Consider the following 19578-nt stretch of genomic DNA (forward strand, 5'->3'; position numbering starts at 1 on the left):
TCCTGGAACTGGGGAGATCATCACATACCTGGTAACCCAAGATGTCTGCATCCAGCAAACCTAGGGGTCATTGTTTATGTCCCCTTGCCTCTTTCTGGCACGTCAAAGGGGAGGGGCTCTCCCTGCACCCCCACCTTTCCACACATCTCACACCCCTTCATGCAGGAAGCCCTTCCTTCTGGTTTTAGCTTTCATTCCTCCAGGTAACTGTGAGCCTAGCCCCACCTTGTCCTGCTGCATGTCGTGTCGTGTAAGGGAAGCTCCTTTGAATTCAGCTGTGGGTGGGTGACAAGGAGGTTCTGAGTCTGTGTCCCCTATACCTTCTTGACCCGGAGACCCTCAGGTGATCCCCTACTCTGCTCATCTAATGTCAGGGAAGAGCTGGTGTTCAGGAAGCAGAAGCCTGGTTCTGGGACAGCTGAGATCTGTGGCATCTAATTAGGCTGGAGCCAGGAAGGAAATGCTGTCTTAGCCAGAGGGGCCTCCAGGGCTCTGTTTAATGAAGAGAACAAACTTGAATTGACAGAAGAGGGTTGTAGGCAGACACCAGGCCAAGGAGACAGAGAACGGCATGAGCCGGGAGGGGTGGAACGGAGTCAGGCAGCTGTCACTGTAACATCGGCAAGGACATCGCCACAGCAACAGGGCCTTTTTGACAAGACAAGCTCATGGAGGCTGGTTTGGGGGATCTTGGAATGAGGAGGTCTGGGAAGAGCCCAGCATCAGAGGCTGAGGTGGAGCTCAGGAGACAGGTAGGTCCCCAAAGCACAGCCCGGGGAGGGATGTGGGTCATTTTGCCATCTCCTCCATCCCTGGTGCAGCCTCTCTGCTCACCATCCACACCTTCCCCCATCAGCTTCATGGCTCTGTCTTTCCACCCCTGGGCCCAAGGCAGGACAGCTCAGCTACCCTACCTCCCATGCCACCACACCTCCAACCCACTGCGCATATTCTGGGAATCTGATTTTTTAACTCAGGACTAAAAGAGGAGGAGGTTACATCATGTTAAGAAATTTTCATGCTACTTTTTTGTTTCCCCTGGGGACCAGGCTGGGGTCCCAGGGTTTAATCCGGAGCTCAGACTAGCCCTAAAGAGTACTGGGGCAGAGGGAGGGATGGGAGATGTGAACAGATCCTACGGAGCCCAGGCACCGCGGGCAAGTGCAGGGAAGCCCACGGAAGGAAGGAGAGGTTTGGCAGAGTCTTCAGAAGGAAGAGGGGAAGCAGGGCCAGGTGCCCTGGACTCACCCACAGCACTGAAGTCTCTGCCCAGGCCTCGCCCCACAACTCGTGGCATACAGGGCTGGGTGCAAAGCCCTCCACAGAGGGGTCAGCCTCAGCATCAGGCTCCAGGAGACAGCCCATGAGCTGCTCGGGGCCCAAGTCCTCACCAACTCCAGCTCCTTATCCACCTCTGCAGTGTCTTGCCGGGTACCCTTGGACAAGTCCGGAAGCCCCTCTGGGACTCAGTTTTCCCATCTGTCCTGCCCTGTCCTCCTCCAGATTAGCAACGAGGGTCAAGTCAGGCCTTGAGGATAGGATCTTTCTGTTCCCTGAGGTATCCAAGATCCCAGCACACAGAAGGCACTCAGTGAACATTTGTTGAATGAATGAAGCGAAACCCCTTGGGGAGGCCACAGAGTGCCCCTTAGTGGCAGGGCCGACACAAAGGCAGGAGAGAGCTACAGGTTTGGACTGGGAGGCTGGGCACAGTTGCCATGGGAACCTGTTAGATCGGTGGCCCTGCCGGGTATCTGGAAATAGGCCTGGCTTATCTAGAGTGACGGGGCTGCCGCTTCTAAGGGAAGGCTGAGGTAGCTGTGAGCCAGCAGCTGCTCTACTGGAAGGAGGTGGGGGGAGACGCAGCGGGCCTGAGAGAAGGGCACTAAAGGCAGAGGAGGGAGGTGGCCATGCGACTTCCTAAGGACTCCACTTTCCTCCCCTAGAAAAATGGTTACAGAGAAGGCCCAGCCCTGGAGAAGTGAATGTGAGGATTCATGGACTTAGAATCCCATGTTCTCCTGAGTGCCCAGGTCTCCCTCCAGCCCTGGGGACTCTGCACTCCACCTGGACCCCAGCAATGGTGGTCGGAGGGAATCTACTTCCCGTCCACGCTGCGTAGACGCTGTGGCTGTGCAGGGAGAGATGACCTCTGGGTGACTGCTGGGGAGCCACGGCCAACCTAAGCCCTGGCTCACGCCTCTCCACCTCTTATCCCCACCCTAACCAGAAAGAACTCACGACTACAGTTCAACAAGGTGAAGGTGGAGGACGCTGGGGAGTATGTCTGCGAGGCTGAGAACATCCTGGGGAAGGACACCGTCAGGGGCCGGCTCTTCGTCAACAGCGGTAGGTGGTCCCCCAACGAAGGGAGGGGTCTTAGAGGGGTTCTGTGGGGTGGGCCAGTTGCCCCCCAGCCCTAGGGAGGCCCGCACATGATCCATCTTGCACTTGACTCCTCTCCCTCCTGCCACTGCTGTATCAAGCCCCAAGATCTGAGCCGATTCAGAGAAATGCAGTCGAAGCATAAATGTTTAGCTTTGTTATCTGGACCTGGAAGAGCCGCCAGCTCTCGTTTTAAATACCCTGAAAACTAAATATTTTGAAATCAAGAGGTGGGGGTGGGGGGAAGGATATTTTTAGAAGGCAATTATGGGAGGCTGGGCTGCCAGAAGTGGGGCTCCGGGGAGAGGCAGACCCAGGGTGCGTGCGGGCTGCCTGCCCGCTGCTTTGCTGGGCGCCCGAGTGCAGGCAGCCGGCTCCGCGGGGCCACGGGTGGGAGGCTTGGGTGCCCCGGGCCCCTGGGGGCAGCCTCAGTTCAGGGATGGCAGGACCCTCTCCCACAGGTCATCCCCTCCCTGGGAAACGTGCAAGGTCAGGAGCCCACGGCACCCTTCGCTTCCCCCCTCCTCAGAGGCAGCTCCAGCTTCGGCATGGAGGCGGCCTCCCTGCTGGGCTGTCCTCTGGTTATTGCCCTTGACTGGAAAGTCACCAAGGCTGCCTGTACTCAGGCCGCGCCCCCTCCACTCTAGCCTGAGTCCTCAGAACCCCACAGCTCTCGTTCCTCCTACTGACACCCAGCCTCCACGTACCACTTGGCTACCTGGTTGTTGGGTTCGCTTCCAGTCCTGCTCCCAGCACAGAGTCCAGTCCTGCATCTCCCTTCATCCCCTGTGTTTCCACCAGACAGCCCTCCAGTACCCCCTACACCCAGCACAGTCTAACAAGAACCCTGCCCTGTGACCCCCAGAGGAGAGCCTGGCTCGGACCCAGTTTGCCATGTTGTAAGGGACCTCCCTTGTCCTCCCAACCTCTCAGCTCCTCGATCTCCCTTACCACTGGATCTACCAGGTCTGAGTCTGCTAGTCCTGGTCCGTCTTCTTTCTGGATCTTTCACTCACGTCTGTCCTTTTCATTCCAACCCCACCTCAGGGGCAATCCTGGCCCAGGTTTCATCCCTGCTGAACCTGGACCAGAGCAGCAGCCTCAAGATGCTTTTGCCCTGTCACTCCCCCACCCATGGAGCCAAAGAACAAGGACTCGGTCCCACAGCCCAGCTCTCACAAATCCGACCCAAATGACCTTTCCGACCCTAACTGTAGTCAGCCTCTCCTTCCCATTTTTATTCTTCCTCCTGCGCCATCTCTCCCAGGCAGCTATCCTCCTGACCAGTCCAGCCCACCACAGCGCAGCGCATACCCAGCGCAGGCCCCACTCCTGGGCCACTCCTCGGCCCTCTGTGGTCTTGTATATCTCTCTCTCCAATTCTATCAGATCATCCTTCAGCTCTCATCCTGTTGACGAACTTTCTTTGCGGGTGGACTCTCCCGGGGTGGCTGTACTAAGTCCTGGGATATCGGGCTGGGCCTGGCTTTGCCCCAGAGGGCAGGCAGGTATGACCTGGGGTGTCACAGGATCGTGGAAGCCCTGGAGAGGCTTCTGGGCCTGCCCCTTACCTGGGGGCTTAGAAAGGCTAGCTGTTTAATCACAGGCGCACCCATGTGTACTGTCAACTCAAGCCTTCAGCGAGGCCTAACTCAGCAAGATGCTGTTCTGAGCGCTGAGGGCTCACAGTCTTGGCTCCCAAAGTCCCCTCAAATGGCAGGAAGCTAAAACCTGAACTCAAAGCGTCCGCCTGTTCTAACACACTGAAGAGGAAAGACAGGCAACTTAACAACGGGAGAGGGGACATCCCAGGCAGGCAGGAGGGGAGCCTTACAGGATGAAGAGACACTTGATCTGGGCCTTGAAAGACGAGCAGAGATTTTCTCCAAGAACAAGGGAGAAAAGCAGTTGCAGTGGCTGGCAGCAGGCAGAACATCTCTGCAGCATCAGCTCCTTCCCGGCCCATTTTCTCTTCAGAGACCCAATAAACTCACTCACACCAAGATACTAATGGCTGATAGAGGCTTCCTGGGTTTATCCTTCCCAGGTGTTTTCTTTAAATCCCCCCAGCCCTTGGCAACAAGAATCTCCTTTCTGCCACTATGGATTTACCTATCCTGGATATTTCATATAAATAGAACCACAGAATATGTGGCCTTTCAAGACTGGTTTCTTCAACTTAAAATAACGTTTTCAAGGTTCCTCCATGTTGTAGTAGTATCAGTACTTATTTCCTTTTCGTGGCTGAATAATAATTCCATTGCCTGGGTCTACCACATTGTTTATATATTCATCAACTGAGGTCGTTGCGTCATTCTAGTTGTTTCCACATTTGGACTATTATGAAAAATGCTGTTATAACATTTGTGTCCAAGTTTTTGTGTGGACATATGTTTTCAGTTCTCTTGGGTATGTATACACCTAGGAGTTGAATTGCTGGGTCATATAGTAACTATGTTTAATTTTTTGAAGAATGACCAGCAGTGTTTCAAAATGGCTGCACCATTTTACATTCTCACCAGCAAAGTATGGGGGGTTCCCATTTCTCTACATCTTCACCACCACTTGTTATTATCCATCCTTTTTTTTTTTTTTTTTAATACAGCCACCTGAGGGGGTGTGAAGTGCTATCTCACGGTGGTTTTGATTTTCATTTCCCTAATGACCTTCCAGGAGTATTTGCATTTAGTAAGAGACAGTGCTTTAACCTACAGAAAAGATATCATCATCAGCCAAGGAGACCAGACTAGACCCTGGGATGGTAGAAGAAGGTACCTTTCTCTCAAGAATCAGATGTCCATTTGCTCATTAGAAATATTTGTAAATATTCGTTAAGCACCTATTATATGTCAAGCGCTGTGCTCGACACTGGGGTTCGTTCACCAGTGAAGCAGACAGACATGGCCTCTGCCCAAATGGAGCTTACATTCTAGTGGAGGAGCTAAGCTTTGGACAGCTAGTAATTGCACAACTAGTCCTTTAATTGTTAGAATAAGCACTACAAGGAGAAGTTACAAAGCTAAGGGAAGGAATAAAGGAGGAGCCTGAGCAGCCTCTCTGAGACACTGATATTTCGAAAGTCCTGGATAAGAAGGCACGTGGCCTCTTAGAGGAGCTGGACTAAGCCAGTGGAGTCTGAATATACTGCAAGACAGGGACAGGACATGAAGCAGGAGAGGCGGTTAGGCCCAGATTAGACTTGGGGAAGGGAGGGGGACTTTATTATGAATATGAATGGAAGCCATTGGAGGGTTTTGATAATGGAAGCGATTGATCAATTTACATATTTTAAAGACCACTTTGGTAGCAGCTGCGAAGTGAAAGGTTAGAGATGAAGGGAAGAGTGAGGGCAGAAAGACCAGTGAGGAGGCGACTGTGGCCATCCAAGAAAGAGACCACAGAGGCGGTACTGAGACATGGACAGAGCCTCAGGAGGAGGTAGGAAGGCAGCCCTCGGTGATGGACGGCTAGGGGGACAGAGAAGGACCAGGAATCAAAGATGCCCTCTAGGCCTTTGGTTTGTGCTGTCCAGTCATTGAGATGAGCAAGGCTAGAGGAACAAGTGTCTGGGGCAGATGAGTGGGAGCTGAGTTTGGGGTGGCCCAGCGCCATCCCCGCGGTGGTGTCCAGGGAGCGGCCAAATTCTCCCACTTGGAGGTCATTTGTCATCTTCACATCCCCAAACACGGGAGAACACAGTGAAGAAATACGAATAGGCTGACAAGGGAGCGTAACACATTGCCTTAGGAGCCCATGTGTGCTGGAATAGCACGAATGCACCTCTTCAGTGTGGAAATCTTCTAGCGTGAGCCTTCACCACCAGCAGAGTTGGCTGCCGTGAGCTGGGAGGGCCCTGCCGTCACAGGGGTGGCCTCAAGGTACTTCTTTTTGAGGTGGAAAGGCCTATGGTCATTTCCCTCCACACCTTCTACAACCGGCTCCCCCATTGCCCTCCCTTTTTACCTTTCTGGGGCCCCAGCCTAGTCCCCGTGATGACATGGTTCTGGCAGCCCTAGGCCATGGATCCCAAGACGGGGCCCTGTCTTCCCTCAGGAGTCGTCCTCTGCCTCCCAAGGCCTCAGTGAGCACAGACGTGCGTGTAGACAGGCCCAAGCATGCGGCTGTGGTCCTGCCACCATCCTCGCTCCTGCCCGCTGCTCATGCAGCCCAGCGTTGGGCAGGTTCCTCCACCCCTGGCTGCAGAGGGCATCAAGCTGGCCTGAGATTTCTCTGGCTTGGCCAAGGCCCATGAGAGGACTCAGGCCCGTGGTCCACGTCGTGTTTGCATTCGTCTTCCCGTCAAGCCTTGGTGCTGACGTGTTCTTCTATGAGGGACCAGGTGCCTGGTGAGAATGCTCAGCCAGACGTTAGGAGCCCTGAGGCCTTGTTACAACACACACTGGACTCTGAAAGGCCCTTCCCTGCTCTCTTTCCTCACTCCTCCTTGGCAATGTAACCGAAGGGCAGGACAACCTCTAGGGTCCTCCCGGCAATGAGATTTTATAACTCACAGGCGTGGTCACCTCAGCTGTTTGTCTTCTCTGTCCCTTTCTTAGTTCCCTGGGTCTCACTGACCCAGAAGCATGTGGGTCCCAGCCTTGTGTGGGGTTGAGCAGAGGTGGGAGACGTCAGCAGGGGTGGGGCTCGAGGATGCCAGACCAGCAGCAGGCATGATGTGGAGGGAAGGTGGGAGCTGGTCCTACCCGCTGGGTTTTATCAGCGAGCTCCTCAGACATATACAGAGGCAGAGCTGTGTATACACTCCCAGTCCCGAGCTCCATCTGTCTCCCCACACGTCTAAACACTCAGGGCGCCAAGTGCCTGCCCTCCTCCTCCTCCTCTCATCCCCCCACTTACTTCGGGGGATGGTGGAGACTCAGTACCCCTGAGGAGACAGGACCGGCCAAGGTAGGACGGGCCACCTCAGGAGGCCACTGCTGGGTGGGCATGAGAGGCCCTCAGAGCCACAGAAGCTGGGGTGGGGGGGGCAGGAACCGGTTTCTAGCTGCCCAATATGGATACACAGCCTAAGAGGTTAGCTAACAGATAAAGACTGAAATTTGGGGCAAGAATTTTCACTTGAAACCAGGCTTCTGGATGCCATCCCATTGGGGAGCAGTGCTTTTGTGATTTTCACTTATCAAACGAACCTGAGCCATCAGGTGTGCAGTCTGGGATAGCAGCCTTGAAGCCCAGTCTTGCTGTCACCTAGTTTCCACATCCCAGCTGTCCCCCAGCCCTCTCCCCAGCAACATGAAGCCCCGGATTTACGGTCTGGGCTGTCCAAGGCCTGGAGGCTCCCTCCAGAGGCAACAGCTGACCTGGTGGGGGAGGTGGAGGCTGCCTGGTGAGGGAGGACATGAAGGCGGCCCGGGATGCTTATGGAGACGCGCATAGCGGCCTTTGTAGCATTTCTGGGCAGCTTGGCCCAACTCTGGGACAAAGAGGGGAGAGATGGAAGCTAGGGTTCTCCCCACATGTCCCTAGATCGCAGAAAATTACAGTGCCCAAAAAGGTGCCATTCCCCTCAAAGCCCAGCTCCCTGTAATCACGCCCTGGTCCATGAGAGCCCCAGCAGTGCAGACAGATGTAAATGTCTCCTCCCTGAACCCCTGTGACTTGCCCCCCACGTAAGACATGGTGCCTCATCCACCTGCAGCGGAGCCCTCAGAAAGGCAGGCAGGCAGGCAGGCAAGCAGCAGAGGTGGGCCCTTATGCCAGAAGATGGAGCAGTTTCTGCTAGCCTCTCATCCCCTCCACAAAAAGAAAATCTTCCCAGCCTTTGAAGGTTTGACTGGAGCGAGGGTGCAAGGTGGTGCTGGGCAGATGGTCCAAGCTCACGGTGGCCTCCCCTTGGCCTTGTTCCTGGGAGGGACCACCAGACCTTCCCCCGACCCCAGCCATTCCTACAGTCTCTGATCGTCCAGCTTTGAGATGGGCCATGAAGGAGGTGATTCCTGGGGCCCAGAGGTGGTCTCAGTGGGTCACCGGCACGTGTCTCTCGTACCTCCAGTGAGCACTACCCTATCATCCTGGTCGGGGCACGCCCGCAAGTGCAACGAGACAGCCAAGTCCTATTGTGTCAACGGAGGCGTCTGCTACTACATCGAGGGCATCAACCAGCTCTCCTGCAAGTAAGTCACCAGTGGGGGCAGGCATGGGGGCAAGAGCAGGGGGAGAGAGGCTGGGGCAGAAGTGGAGGGCTCTAGGAAAAGTGAGCTTCAAGATACTAATAGGGGGTCTCCAAGGGGTGTAGACAGGGAGGTTTGCCCCACTTCCTAGCCCTTTCCTGGAATACAGGGAGATGTAAGCTCTAAAGGGCTCAGGGCTTCTGCAGTCCCAGTTTCCCAGGCCCCTACCCACCCCATCTTCCAATGTCCACCCTTTCACCAACACCTTCTAGGGAGGTGGCGAGACCAGTCTATGCCCGGGGCACCGGATTCTCTCTCTCTCTCTCTCTTCCCCTCCCCATCTCTCAGCAACTTTCCAAACTTTGTTCTGATGAACATTACCCAGGGTGCATCTTCCCCAGCAGTGAGGAGCCTGGCAGGGTCAGGTAGGGCACACGTCCCAGAGCCCTTGCTAGCTGAGCTCTGCTCTCATAGCCTTGAGGGAAGACGAGGGCTCTGCCCACAGTGCTCGCCTCAGGACCTGGCTCTTCTCCCTGCCCAGCAGGACCCCAGTGCCCAGATATGCTCTGGCTGCTGCCTGTGCCACTTCAGTCCCTAGCCCCTCTCTGGGGAGTGAAGGGCCACCAGCAAGGACATCACTCTGGGTGTGGCTGAGTGGGGGAGGTCAGGGTTGAGGAAAAGCTCATGTTGGGCCTCTGCCTCCCCCCAAGAGCTGCCCCGAAGGAACTCCCAGGAGCTGAGGACCCCCTGCTCCCCACCCATAGCAAATAGGGTAGGTGGGAGCACAGTGATCAGGGAAGGCTTGCTCAGGCCCAGCCACATCTTCTGGGAGCCGGGCCCTCACTGCCCCCTTGACAGATTCTCTGGTGGGTGAGCAAGGAACAGGTAGGGGAGCTTGGTGAGGGCAGCACAGGTTCTGGCCGGATCCTGAGTAGAGGGAGGGAGGCCTAGTTCACAACTTTGGGTTTCAAAGCAGCCCAAGCCTAGGGCGCTGGCGATGTGCCAAAGCTGCCCCATTGCCATGGCATCTGGGCAAGGGCCGGCAGAGTACTGATGAAGATTCACGGAGAGGGGCGTTTGCCCTCCCCACAGATAAGGTCAGATTCAGCGCTCCTTGGCTTTCCTGCCTTTGGCCTCCAGCTCCAGAGCTGCATCTCCCTCCTGACTACAGCCTTGGCCAAAGACCCCTCCACCTCACAGCGTGATAACGAGGGGCCACACCTCCTTCACGCCCTCCCCTCAGTGCTGGGTGAGCTGAGCCTGGACTGCCAGGCACACCTGTGCCTCTTGCTCCAGCTGGCCTCCTTTGCCAGCATCCACCTCGGCTCCACCTGTCACCTGCTGCCATCCGCCTTCCGGCCTCCCCCATCCTGAACCTCAAGGGACAGTCCCAAAAGCAACAGCAGGTCCCCCAGGGAAGTTCTCAGTCCAGACTCAGCCCCTCATCCTTCCTCTCTCCTTCTGCCTCTAGGAAGCTGCCACATTAGTGTACAGACCCTGGGGAACATTCTAGCCTTGAAAATGCTCTGAGCACTTTGGAATAGATCTATAGAGATGCATAAGCGTTCTGGAATACCTCACAGCGATGGCCTAGCCCTGGACCCCTTCTTCTTGTCCCCCACAACAAACACATACACACCAGGCCTCTCGTCTTCCCTAGCCCCTTGGATCCCAGAACCTTGAAGGGATCCAGCATTGTCACTGGCTCCAGACAGAAAAGGTTTCAGCCACCCGGGACAGGTGTCGGGGCTGAGGAGGGCCATGGGACCCAGGACTCCAGTGCCAGAGTTTAGTGTGGGAAAGAGTAGTGAGCTATAGGATTCCCAGGGGGCCCTGCCAGCACGGCTGTACCCCTAGGACTTTCTGGGTCCTGCCCAGCTAAGTCTGAGAGGAGCAGAGGGCAGGAGCCTGAGCCACTGTAAAGATGCTGTCCTGTTTCCCCTCCCTCACCAGGGCAACTGGGGTTCACTGCTTAGAACCTGAGCTTGGTACCCAGAACCACCACCTCCCCATCTCAGCCTGTCCTGGGTCAGCCCCAGCCAGGGCTCCTGGAGCCAACTTCCCCGATGCCCTGAGCCCTCAGGGGAGAGCGGCATCCCTGGCGGGGATTGCAATCAGGAGGGCAGGTCCTCAGAGCTGTGCTGGAGAAGGGCAGGGGGGAGGGGGGCCGGGCAGAACCCAGAGGCCATTCTGGGGGTGGGTGAGCTGGGAGGGAAGGGGGGTAGGCCTCTTGGGGTTCCTGATGACACCCTGAATGGAATGCATGGAATAAAAAGGAAAGAACTTAGGAAACGGAACTCACGTCGTACCATTTGTGCTGTTTGTTTACTTTTATTTTGATTTTTTTGCATTTCCGCTTAGCTTGGATAATGAAACTAGACTGGTCAGTTTCATTCCAGTTTCTACAAAAATCAGTTTTCCTTCCTGGTTTTCTGACACTTGTTGTTGTGTATTGGTTCAGAGCCCTGCGGGGAGTGTTGGAAAGCAGGCACACTCCGTCCCTCCTGTTTTTCTAGAATTCAGAGCCAAAAGACACAGTGTCACTGATACTGAATTTTGTTTTAAAAAAGGAAAGCTTAGGGGGATTTGAAAACGGGGGTCCAAATCAAGGTGACCGTCTCCTGTCTGGGCCAGACAGGGGGCCTCTGCACTTCCTCTTGCTGCTTTCTCCTCTTCTCTCCGTGTTTTTATAGAGCACGGTTGGTGCGTGACTCTTGGGGACTGGTTCAGGGGATGATGACAGAACAAGACTCTCTTTCCAGCCCTGTGCACATACCAGCGGCATGCCTCCCTCTCCCATCAGCTCGCCCCCCATCCCCTGTGCTCCCGTGTCCAGGTGGTTTCCCCCATCCCATGCCCATCTGCCTGTTCATCCTCTCCACCCACACCCCTCATGAGGCCAGAGACCCTTCACTCCCTCCAGTGCCCGGGGCACACCCTCATCCTTCATCCTCCCTCTCCCCTGGGTGAGGGCAGCACACATGGCATTATCCCCAGGCTACCAAAAGGAGAAACTGAGGCCCGGGAGGTGGGGTGGGAAAACGGGGAGGCAGAGTCCCAGCCTCTCTGTCACCCCAGATGCAGCCCGTGGGCTCTCCTCTCTGCCCCTCTCTCACCCCTGCTCTTCTCCAGCCCTGAGCACAGACCTTCCCGTAGTCAAGGAGAACAGCTTGGGGGGAAGGGCCGGGAAGCCTGTTACCTGCCGCTCCTCCTAATCTGTCCCCTGTGTCCCTGAAACTCAGGGGGTCAATCCCTGTTTGAGTGGGAACTCACTACCAGCCAGCCACCCACGCCAAGTTCAGGCCCTGCTCCTGGTTGACAGGCTAATGTAGCCTGTACCCTGTTACCAGGTCCTGGCAGCAGGGTAGAGAGGCTGTAGGCCCACCCCCAGAGCCTTCTCGAGGGAAGCCCCAGCCTCCTGGATGTGGCTCATCCTCAACAAGCAGGGCTAGCGAGAGAACAGGAGTGTCCAAAAGCCCCGTGAAAGGAGCCAGTGCCTGAGGAACAGCACAGGTGTTAGTCCTCCCAGCCCCGTGCAGTGCCCATCCCCACCCCACCTTCTCCTTTGTTCAGCTAGTGGGCACTTTCCCAGGGCAGGAAGGTTAGGACTATATCGCACAACTCCAGGGGGCTTGTTCATGTTGTACACGGTGTCCACAGCACCACCTGGAGCTGTGCACCTCTGTGGCCACGAATAATACGAGGATAGAGTCGGGGTAGTCCAGGCTGCGTGTGGGGCCGGGAACGCAGGGATGTGCTCAATTACCCTCCGTCTCCAAGAGCCACAGGAAAGCAACCTGACTCTCAGCAGTGGGAATAAATTCCCCTCTGTCCCCTTCTGCCCCTGCACTCCCCCATTTTCTCTTACACACATACAGGTTTTTCCTGTCTCCAGGAGCCGGGCTAATCTCAGACACTGGACACAGTCAAGCCTATCTCTTTCTTATTCCTGATTGCAAGAGTCATTTTGGCAACGTCCTGGGTCTTTATCGTCCACCCCCAACGATGCTGCTACTTGAAAAGTCACTCCTGCGCCTCTAGTCCCATCCCAAGTGGAATCAGTTTCTGAGAGCTGAGGAAGAAGGGCTGAGCCTGAGTGGAGCGGGTCGGAAAGCCTTAGCCACTGCCTCCATTTTCCTGGGCTGGGATGACTGGGGACGAGGGCGATGGGTCAGAAAAGGATGTATTGACAAAGTTGTAGCCTCCTCCTCCTCCGAGCCACCCTGTTCAACAGGATGAGCGTGCATCAGCTTCACGTGCAGGCTCTCCCCCTTCTCCAGACACACTTCCCCCCCTCCACTACCATTCGTTAGCCAGGCACACCTGCACACACACTGCCCCGGCTACAAGGACCAGCCTCCTGCCTCCCCTGAGGGAGATACAGTAAGGCCCAGAGAGACTCCAGCTGTCTGCTCATCAACCACTCCCAATCCTCCACGCTAGATTGGAGGCCATAGGGTTTTTGTGAGGGTCTATCACAGTCAATCACCATCACCCCCTATAAGTTCAAGGGGCTACTGATGGTTGGTATACACTAGAATGCTAAGAGGTAGAGTACATTCACCTCTTGGGGAAGTTTACTGATTAACATCACTGACCTGTTATTGAGGGGACGCTGGTGATGGGCTTGCCTAATTTCCTAATTTAGAACAGGCAGAAGAGCACAGACCCATCTTCAAGTAGGGGGCGGTGCGGGAGGGTCAGTCTGGCCCTATCTGTAAGCTTCCCTTAAGTATCTGGCCTTGCTGGGGTTCAGAAGAGAGTACAAGGGCTGGGCATGTCTCCCAGAAATCTACAAGACAGGGACTCCAGGGGAGAGTGGCAGCCAGGGAGCAGAAGGAAGTGGACCTTGGGAGTTAAGGACAAGGTCAGGGAGATGGGAGTGGGTGGTTCTCTGCAGGAGGCAACGTGGGAGAATGAACTCCCGCTAGAGCCAGGCAGTGAGGGAGGAGCAGGTCGTGGGGAAAGGGCAGGGTCCCAGGCAGCCAGTTGGCCCCCTGATGTGGAACAGGCTGCAGCCCCGCCCCCACCCGCCACCGTGATTCTTGCCACCTGAGGCCAGATGCCCTACACCTGCCCTCAGCCCACCAGCTTTGGGATGCTGGTAATTCAGGCTTCTCTCCACCCTCACCTGTTCCCCATAAGCTTTTCCCGTGTATATTGCTCTAGGGCAGCCTTCCCCAAACCGTATGTTCACAAGGATTCCTCAAAAAACAACTTCCAAGGTCAAATAAATTTGGAACATACTGGAAAGTTCAGCCCTTCCCTCCTACAAAACTTTTCATAGCCTTTCATGTGCTAGCGTGCACTGCAACTCTACAAAGAAGCCTGGGAATGGATTTCTTAAACTTACTTGGCCACAGAACACTCTTTGAAAGAACAGATGAGACATCTCCAAGGCCCCTTTTGTTGTAGGCACACAGTCTGGGAACAGCATTCCCAAGTTCTCCTTTGAGCTTTCTGGGGTCTGTTTCATGGATGAGAAAACCTGCCCAGGGCCCTGGAGAGAACCTTTTGGTAGGGCTTGGAAGGAATGGCTCCCCAGAACTTAGTATTCCAGAAGACTCCCAGCCCCCCAGCCTGCTGACTGCCTGGCACCAAGGGTCTACAGCTCTGGCTTCACGGGGCCCCAGGCAGGTCAGAAGGGAAGTCTCAATAACCATTAGGACCTTTAGGCAGTAAGTTCCCAATTTCCCCACCCTGCTTCCCCAAATCATCTTCTTCCCTACCCCTCCCCCGCTTCCCCACCACCTGGAGCCACATCTATTAGAGAGATTTTGAAGGAGATTTCCGAGCCCTCCACCCAGCCCCGACTCCAGCCCCTTCAGCAACGAGTGTGCCCCAGCGCTCGACTTGGTTTTCTCATTCATCACTGTGCACTTTGATTTCTAACCTAAGCCTCGCGGATGATGCCAGTTTGTTCTGTGATTTTTCCCCTTTTCCTTCTCCAGATGTCCAAACGGATTCTTCGGACAGAGATGTTTGGAGAAACTGCCTTTGCGATTGTACATGCCAGATCCTAAGCAAAGTATGTTTGAAGATACAAACACGAGTCCCTGCTCCTTAGAAAGCTTCCGGGTGCAGTCCCCCCCACTCCTCACCCCATTGTAGGACATAGGGCCAGGGGTGTTGGTTGTTTTGATCTTTGGCTGTTTTGTTTCTTTTTTTGTATTTTGGTTTGTTAGTTCTTTTGTTTTGCTTTTTCATTTTTGGCCTAATCCTTGGGTTTAAAGTTCAGGGCTGCAGGTAAGGGGCAGAGTGGCAAGGCCAGTACAAATGGTAACAGTGGCAAGGAACCCAGCTGGCATCGGCAGGAGCCCGTGCCGGGGTGTTGCAATGCCTATGTCTTGCTATCCTGGCTCTCTCTTTCTGGTTTTCTTTCTTTTGGTAGGTGTCCTGTGGGATACACCGGGGACAGGTGTCAGCAGTTCGCAATGGTCAACTTCTCCAGTATGTCTCTTTCTTCTATTTCTTTCCTTCCCTGGTAACTGACAGTTCTTCCCTCACCCTACCCCCCCACCCCGTGGGAAGGATGGGGCCTTGCTTAGAGAGATTGGGGTGGGCCGGGAAATGCAAGGGGGCTGTCCTAGGCTCCTCTCAGTCCTCATCAGAAGCCTGTGCGTGTTACTGAACCAAACTTGGGTCCCCTATGCCAAACACGCAGCAAAGCTAACCTACTAAACCGGGTGCAGGTGAAAGAAAGAAAGAAAGATCAGCGCTAGTTGTAAGGTGTCAAGCAAAGAATACAAGGGGCTCATGGGAAGGCTTTTTAAAGACTGTGGGAGGGTGGGGTCACGAGGTGCGTGATCAGGTCATGCTCAGTCCTCTGATTGGTTGATGGTGAGGTAACAGGGTGATGTTTCAGGAATCTCAATCATCAACCTTCTGGTTCCAATCAGCCTAGGGCTGAAGGTGGTCATCATGTAGTTAACTTCTAACACCTGGTGGGGTTTTAGTATCTGCAAAACTCAAGGATATACCAAAGGTCCTTGACTTTGTTTTATGGCTAAACTCTTATTATTTTGTCATGTTTGTTTTCCTTTGTTTCTGCATTTTCTCACTTCTCTGATTACATTTGCTCTTTGGAACTCGAGGAGAAAGGCCTAGGAGGCAAAAGCTTTTCTACAAACAAGAGGCAGGGGTCACTGGGGGTTCTTTCCTGGGGAAGCACCTGCAGGGTCCTGCTGGGTTTCACACAGAGGAGACTGATCCACCCCCTGCCTCATGTTGCTGTACCGCCTGGTCGCAGTAACACTGAATTCTCTCTGCAGCTGCTCAGAGCCAGGCTCAGGCCTCTTCACCACTGGGGTCAGGCAGCCTGGCCAGGATGGGAAGAAGCATTTGCAGAGCCCTCACCTGCCTCTGAGAGCCTGTCTGAGGATGTCAGGCTGTTGGTGAGGCCGGGCAATGAGTGTGTGCACATGTGTGCTTGTGTGTTTGAGAGAAAGAAGCAAGTTCTCAGAAAGCCTGCCTTTCCATCTGGCCAGAGTTTGTTTTGGTTTGATTTGGGGTGATGTGGGAGAGTGGGGAAGGCGGATTGAGGGAAAACAGGTCCCAGGTCAGTGGTTTCCGTGAAGACCAGAGGCATCTGTGCAGCTAGATGTTGGAGTAGGGTTGAGGGTTGCCGCAAATACTAAGGCACAGAGGGAATAAGGAATCAAGGGGTAACTGGTGACTCTCTCCAGGCCCTCTCTGGTCTCGGTCCCCATCCAGGACTCCACTCCCTTCCTTTCTTCCATTTGTGAAGTTGGAGCTTTCTGGTTTGCACAGTCTGCCGAGAAAAGTGTGACCCCTGGAGCTGAAGGATGAGGCCCTGACTGTGGCGTGTTTTATTGGGGGCTGGGAGCAGTGCCTTCAAGTGCCACCAGGTGGAGGTGGAGCAGAGCGGAAAGCCACAGGCTGGCCATGGACTCCATTTGGGGCCCAGCGGTCCACTGGCCTGCAAGGTGGGACCGTGTCCCCCGTCCTCCAGAGCACGCTAGGCCCCTGCTCGACCCACCACCCACCTCTTCCTCTCCAGGGAGGACAGATGGGTCCCATGAGGAATTAGAACTAGATTGATGGTGCCTGGGCATGAAGAGGCCGAGGGAGGGACCCAGGGGCCATTTAGGTAGCCCTTAGAGAACAGGGGTTTGGGGCTCAGGGTAGAGAAAGGAGCCTTCCGATCCTTCTCAGACCACAGCACAAAAGCCTAGACATTCCCTGCACAGGAATCTGGAAGCCAAGATTTGAAGAGGAGAGGTGCCAGGGAGGTCAGGGCTGGTCATCCCAGGTGGTTAACTCTCTTAATAGAGTGTTGGGGGCAGCGCTGTCCTCAGGTCCCTCCCATTGGAGGCCAAGGAGGAAGGCCATGGGGATAAGAACAGAGCCCGTGGGCACGTGGCCCAACAGAACTCTCCAGAGCCCAGGCTCCAGGAAGAATTGCAGAGTCAGATCCAGCCCCATTGGAGGACCGTAGGTCAGGAGGACAGAGCAGCCAGGCGGGGCTGAGGACCTGGGGAGAGAGGCAGTGGAGGGCCTATTCCTTTTCACCCTTAGGCCCAGAGCCCCCCTAGCTTATGGGACTGTTCTGGACAGGGAGTCCCAGCCCATTCTGAATCTGAGCAGCAGAGCCTCCAAAACTCGGCCACTGTCCAAGCTTCTCTGCCAGCTGGGCTGCTTCAGCTTGCAGCTCAGATCTTCTGGGAGGGTCAGCAGGGCCCCGGGAGCCCAGAAAAGAGCCTGGAAATGCAGCCTTTCTGCCTAGTGTTACTGGGATCCTTGCTGGTACCTTTTGGTAAAGGATTTATACTCTCCAAGCACTTTGCCCAGAGCACTTCATGCACTGCTCTGTCAGATAATTATTGAAAAAGGAATGAAAAATGCTAACTTAAGTGTTCAGGCTTCGATTCAGATGGACCTGAATAAAATTGCCAGCAGCTGAGCTTACTGTTCTGGGGCCTCATTTAACCCCTCTGATTTTGTTTTCTCATCTGTAAAATGGGGATAGTGGCATTTATGCCTTTAGGGTTGCTGTGAGGATGAAGTGAAGTGATGCACGCCAAGGGCTTAGTCAAGGGCCTGCTGTTGTTTGAACACAGTTGAGCTCCTCTTCCAGCTGCTGCTGGCGTGGGAGTGGAGGCCAGAGGGGCAGCATCAGTCCCCTGGAGGCTGACTCCCAGCACATCTTGAGCAAGGTGTCTGACCTTCCCTCTCTGCCCAGACAGCCTCTAGGCCAGGTTACCTTTTGCGGAGGCCACGGAAACAGAGCCTGCAGCCGCAGTAGCCCTTTAAAGCTTCTCCTTCTTCCCTTGACAGCCCCTCAACTTCCCAAGAGTCAAAACTTGTACACCTGGATACCCACCATATACAAGAGCACACACACCTGCACACACACACAAACACATGCCTGCACTTGCACACAAACACACATCTGCTGACATCTGTTCACACACACACAAGCACACAAACACATGCTCCGGGGTCGACATCAGGGCCTCCTTGTCCAGGTGCCTATGAGCAGGTGTCGTAGGACATGTCCAGGATGAAGACTTTGTCTGTTGTCTGGTAAGCCTGGCCCTGCTGGGAGTCCAGCATCCAGCTGCCACGGTTACTGGTCAGTATGCAAATTTCTGTTCGGTAGGACCCATCTGTGACTCGGTGGTATCACTCCATCCTGGCTGAGTGGCAGGCAGTGAATATGATGAGCAGGAGACTGTTTTTTTTATTTTGGGTTTTTGGGGTGTTTTTGTTTTTGCTTTTTGCTGGGGCTGACATGGCTGCAGGCCCCTCAGAATCCATCCCCGGGGCGAGGGAAGCAGGGCTGCCTTTTAGTGACTTCTCAGTGACATCACCAGTCCTGCCAGCCACCACTGTCCACCCAAAACAGTACTGGCCTTTGACTCAGAGGGGAGGCCAGTCAGGAGTCCCAAAAGCTGCTGCTGCTATTACTTGGTTCCCAGAGGAGTGATACAGGAGAAAACTCTTAAATGGCTTTGGGAGCCCTGCTCACTTCTCCAGATGGTCATTGTCCTGAGGACTAGCCAGTCAGGTCTGCCCAGGGGCTCAATGGGCAGGAATAGCCATGGCTTAGCCCCAAGAGACCAGAGACCGGGCCTCCAGTCTCCCTTCCGCCTCCTAATTTGCTATGTGACCTTGGGAAAGTGTCCTAGCACTACTGGGCCCTAGCTGCCTCATCTAATACAAACACCACCAAAAGTGGAGCCCAGACCAGCTCTGTGAACCACAGTTCTCTTAGTGTCTGGGGTGCTGTGGTCAAGCTGGGCTGTTCTCTGTGGGGAACCTGGCTGGATATCCAAACATTGTGAGCTCTTTCGAGCTGCCTGGAGGGTCCCTGGGGCTACGGGATTAACTGCTCAATGAGAGTTGCCCCTGAGGACCCTTTCAGTTTGTCAAGTTTGTACTGCCTGTTTAGCACAGTTGGCCAGCCCTGGGAGGCCCTGGGAGAGGAGTGGACTTGCTGTGCTTATGGTGACTCCTACCTCCAAGCAGTAAGCGTAAGACTGCAAAGAAACCACATTCAAGATCACCCGCAACCTCATATTTAACAGGCGTGCACAGAAGGGCTCATGTTTAGAAGAGCTGGGGTTCGTGCTTCAAGGGTATGGTCTCTGCATGGAACTGGGGGTCAGAGCCCCAGGATCTTCCTCAAGGCTCTTTCAGTCAGAGCCATCCTACTGTCTTGCCCTTTTCCAACTGCATAACCCTCTGGAATCCCTATCAGGAAGCAGGGGAGAGATCCAGAGCTAGACAGTGCACAGGACTTCCTGCTCATGTCCCCGTGCTCCGCTCCCTCTGCAGGAGATGAGAGCATCAGAACACACTTCCACCTCCTGCCTGGGTCTAGCGGAACTTGCTGTGCACGTGCGGAGGCAGTGGAGCAAGCCCTTGCACACTGCCTCGCCCGTCTTTTTTTTATTGGAGTCTAGTTGATTTAAAATGTGTTAGTTTCTGCTCTCACTGTGTACAGGCACTTTTGACAGATGAGGAAACAGAGACTATGTATGACTTGCCCACATGAACACAGCAAACTAGGGAAAAAAGCAAGACTCGAGGCCTGCAA

The 19578-nt window shown here is 54.7% G+C and overlaps 1 protein-coding gene across 6 annotated transcripts in view; it reads left to right on the top strand.

Annotated features, from left to right (window-relative positions):
- NRG2 (neuregulin 2) overlaps positions 1-19578 on the top strand; it is a gene marked incomplete at its 5' end in the record, with an annotated part of 178173 nt that overhangs the window by 145872 nt on the left and 12723 nt on the right. For 3 of the 6 annotated variants that reach the window (XM_079703624.1, XM_079703626.1, XM_079703629.1), the window contains 3 exons: positions 2231-2349; positions 8399-8519; positions 14468-14544. In XM_079703624.1, coding sequence (XP_079559750.1) covers positions 2231-2349; positions 8399-8519; positions 14468-14544 — 317 coding nt within the window. Of the gene's footprint in view, positions 1-2230; positions 2350-8398; positions 8520-14467; positions 14545-14907; positions 14967-19578 lie in introns of all 6 variants that reach the window. The other 3 variants (XM_079703625.1, XM_079703627.1, XM_079703628.1) reach the window with 2 other exon arrangements.

Source organism: Hyperoodon ampullatus (genome assembly GCF_949752795.1).
Source record: "Hyperoodon ampullatus genome assembly, chromosome: 4".
In the NCBI taxonomy this organism is placed as follows: domain Eukaryota; kingdom Metazoa; phylum Chordata; class Mammalia; order Artiodactyla; family Ziphiidae; genus Hyperoodon; species Hyperoodon ampullatus.